General features: G+C 35.4%; 1 protein-coding gene across 2 annotated transcripts in view; it reads left to right on the plus strand.

Moving 5' to 3' along the window:
* Positions 1-1935, plus strand: part of LOC149132728 (cholecystokinin receptor-like) — a 143263-nt gene extending 141328 nt beyond the window's left edge. The window contains exon 2 of one of the 2 annotated variants that reach the window (XM_089363005.1): positions 1149-1935. In XM_089363005.1, coding sequence (XP_089219131.1) covers positions 1149-1720 — 572 coding nt within the window. In that variant the 3' untranslated portion in view covers positions 1721-1935. The remainder of the gene's footprint in view (positions 1-1148) is intronic. The other variant, XM_089363004.1, reaches the window with a different exon arrangement.
* The last annotated feature ends 565 nt before the right edge of the window (positions 1936-2500 follow it).

Consider the following 2500-nt stretch of genomic DNA (forward strand, 5'->3'; position numbering starts at 1 on the left):
AGGCGGCGAGCTGGCAGAAACATTAGTACGCCGGGCGAAATGCTTCGCGGTATTTCGTCTCTCTTTACGTTCTGAGTTCAAATTCCGCCGAGGTCGACTTTGCCTTTCATCCTTTCGGGGTTGATAAATTAAGTACCAGTTACGCACTGGGGTAGATGTACGACTTAATCTCGTTGTCTGTCCTTGTTTGTCCCCTCTATGTTTAGCTCCATATGAGCAATAAAGAAATAAGAAACGATAGCATGCCAGGCGAGTTGCTTAACAGTCCATCTTCATGTTCTGTTCAAATTTCGTTGGGCTTGACTTTGCCTTTCGTCCTCCCGGTTTCGATAAAATAAGTACCAATCGATGTAATCGACTTAACGCTTCCCCCCGAACATGCTAGCCCTGTGCCAAAATTTGAAACCAATATTTGGATAGAGTCCTTTACGCCTGACTTCAAATCCCGCCGAGGTCGACATTGCCTTTCATTATTTCGGAGCTGATAAATTAAGTACCAGTCAAGTACTGGGGTCCATGTGATCGACTTACCCCCTCCCCCAAAATTTCAAGCTTTGTGCCTACAATAGAAAGGATTATTATTATTATTATTATTATTATTATTATTATTATTATTATCATCATTATTATTATTATTATAGACGTCGCAGAGCAAACAATATCGTGAGGTTGTTGATTGAACATATTTTATCTGCCAGGGGTTTGTACTGTTTGTCAAGTCACAACAACGACCTATTATTATTATTGTTATTATTATTATTACTATTATTATTATGCATGGATATATGTATGAGTACCTCAGATCGTATCAATCGGTGCCTCATGCCATTTGTCTTCATATGTCTTGGTGGTGGAGTGAGGTGGGGGTCATCAGATGAGGTGGGGGTCATCAGATGAGGTGGGGGTCATCAGATGAGGTGGGGGTCATCAGATGAGGTGGGGGTCATCAGATGAGGTGGGGGTCATCAAATGAGATCGAGCATGCACATTTCGAATTTTTCTGTATTTTGGACAACCAACCGTCGGCCTCTCGATATTATTTTATGGTTTCGGTCATCTACTGTCTTGATCAATGAAAACATTAATTACTACACCGAATATTCATCCACACTCTTTCATAACTTTTTTTCATTAATTGTATTTTTCAGAAGCCAGAAACGGTATCGAAAATATCGAGGAAGAAGCCGAAACAATGATGAACAAGATGGCCGCCTCGTCATCGTCACTGTCATCATCAACGAAGAAAAACAACGTCCGCCAAACGACCAAGAGTAAAGAACGCTTTGATTATAACCGTGCTATGAGACAGTCTAATAGTGAAAAAAGCCGAGCTTCCAAAATCCGCGTCATTCGAATGTTGTTCGTCATTGTTCTTGAATTTTTTGTCTGTTGGTCGCCGCTATACGTCGTTCAAACGTGGATCGTTTTCGACGAAAAAGGAGCCAACGAAATACTTAGTCCTACAAGCCATTCATTCATACAGCTGCTAGCCTATGTATCTTCCTGTTGCAACCCAATCACATATTGTTTCATGAACAACAAGTTCCGCCAGGCTTTTGTCGCCGCTTTCCGTTGTTTGCATACGGTACACCCGAGTCTAACACGAAGAGAGACCCGTTCGGTGTCGACATTTTCCGGCTCAACTCGTACGGCAACTAGCAGGATTTTGATCTATGACAAAATGCATGTCAATGACCAAATGGTACAGAAGAGAATTTGAAAGACTTTACTGACATATATATATTGTGTATGTGTGTGTACACACACACACACATATACATATATATATATATATATCCGTATATATATATATATATATATATATATATATATATATATATATATATATACCGGAGTAAGTACATGAAATGTGCAACAAGGTGGAAAAAAGAGTACTCAAATACCAGAGGTAGAGTAATATGCTTTATTTAAAAGCAGCAGAAATATAACAAAAAACTGTTACTCTGAGTTTCACGTTCCCGTTCATCGGACAGTTTTGTTAGAAATGGAGAAAGAATCTTTCTCCATTTCTAACAAAACTGTCCGATGAACGGGAACGTGAAACTCAGAGTAACAGTTTTTTGTTATATTTCTGCTGCTTTTAAATAAAGTATATATATATATATATATATATATATATATATACGTATGTGTATATATATATATATATATATATATATATACGTATGTGTATATATATATATATATATATATATATACGTGTGTATATACATGTGTATATACATATATATATACGTGTGTATATACATGTGTATATACATATATATGTATATATATATATATATATATATATATATATATATATATATATATACGTGTGTATATACATATATATGTATATATATATATACGTGTGTATATACATATATATATATATATATATATACATATATACGTGTGTATATACATATATATATATATACACATATACATATATACGTGTGTATATACATATATATATATATATACATATATACGT

Source organism: Octopus bimaculoides, chromosome 14, assembly GCF_046866305.1.
Source record: "Octopus bimaculoides isolate indiv1 chromosome 14, ASM4686630v1, whole genome shotgun sequence".
NCBI classification, from domain to species: Eukaryota; Metazoa; Mollusca; class Cephalopoda; order Octopoda; family Octopodidae; genus Octopus; species Octopus bimaculoides.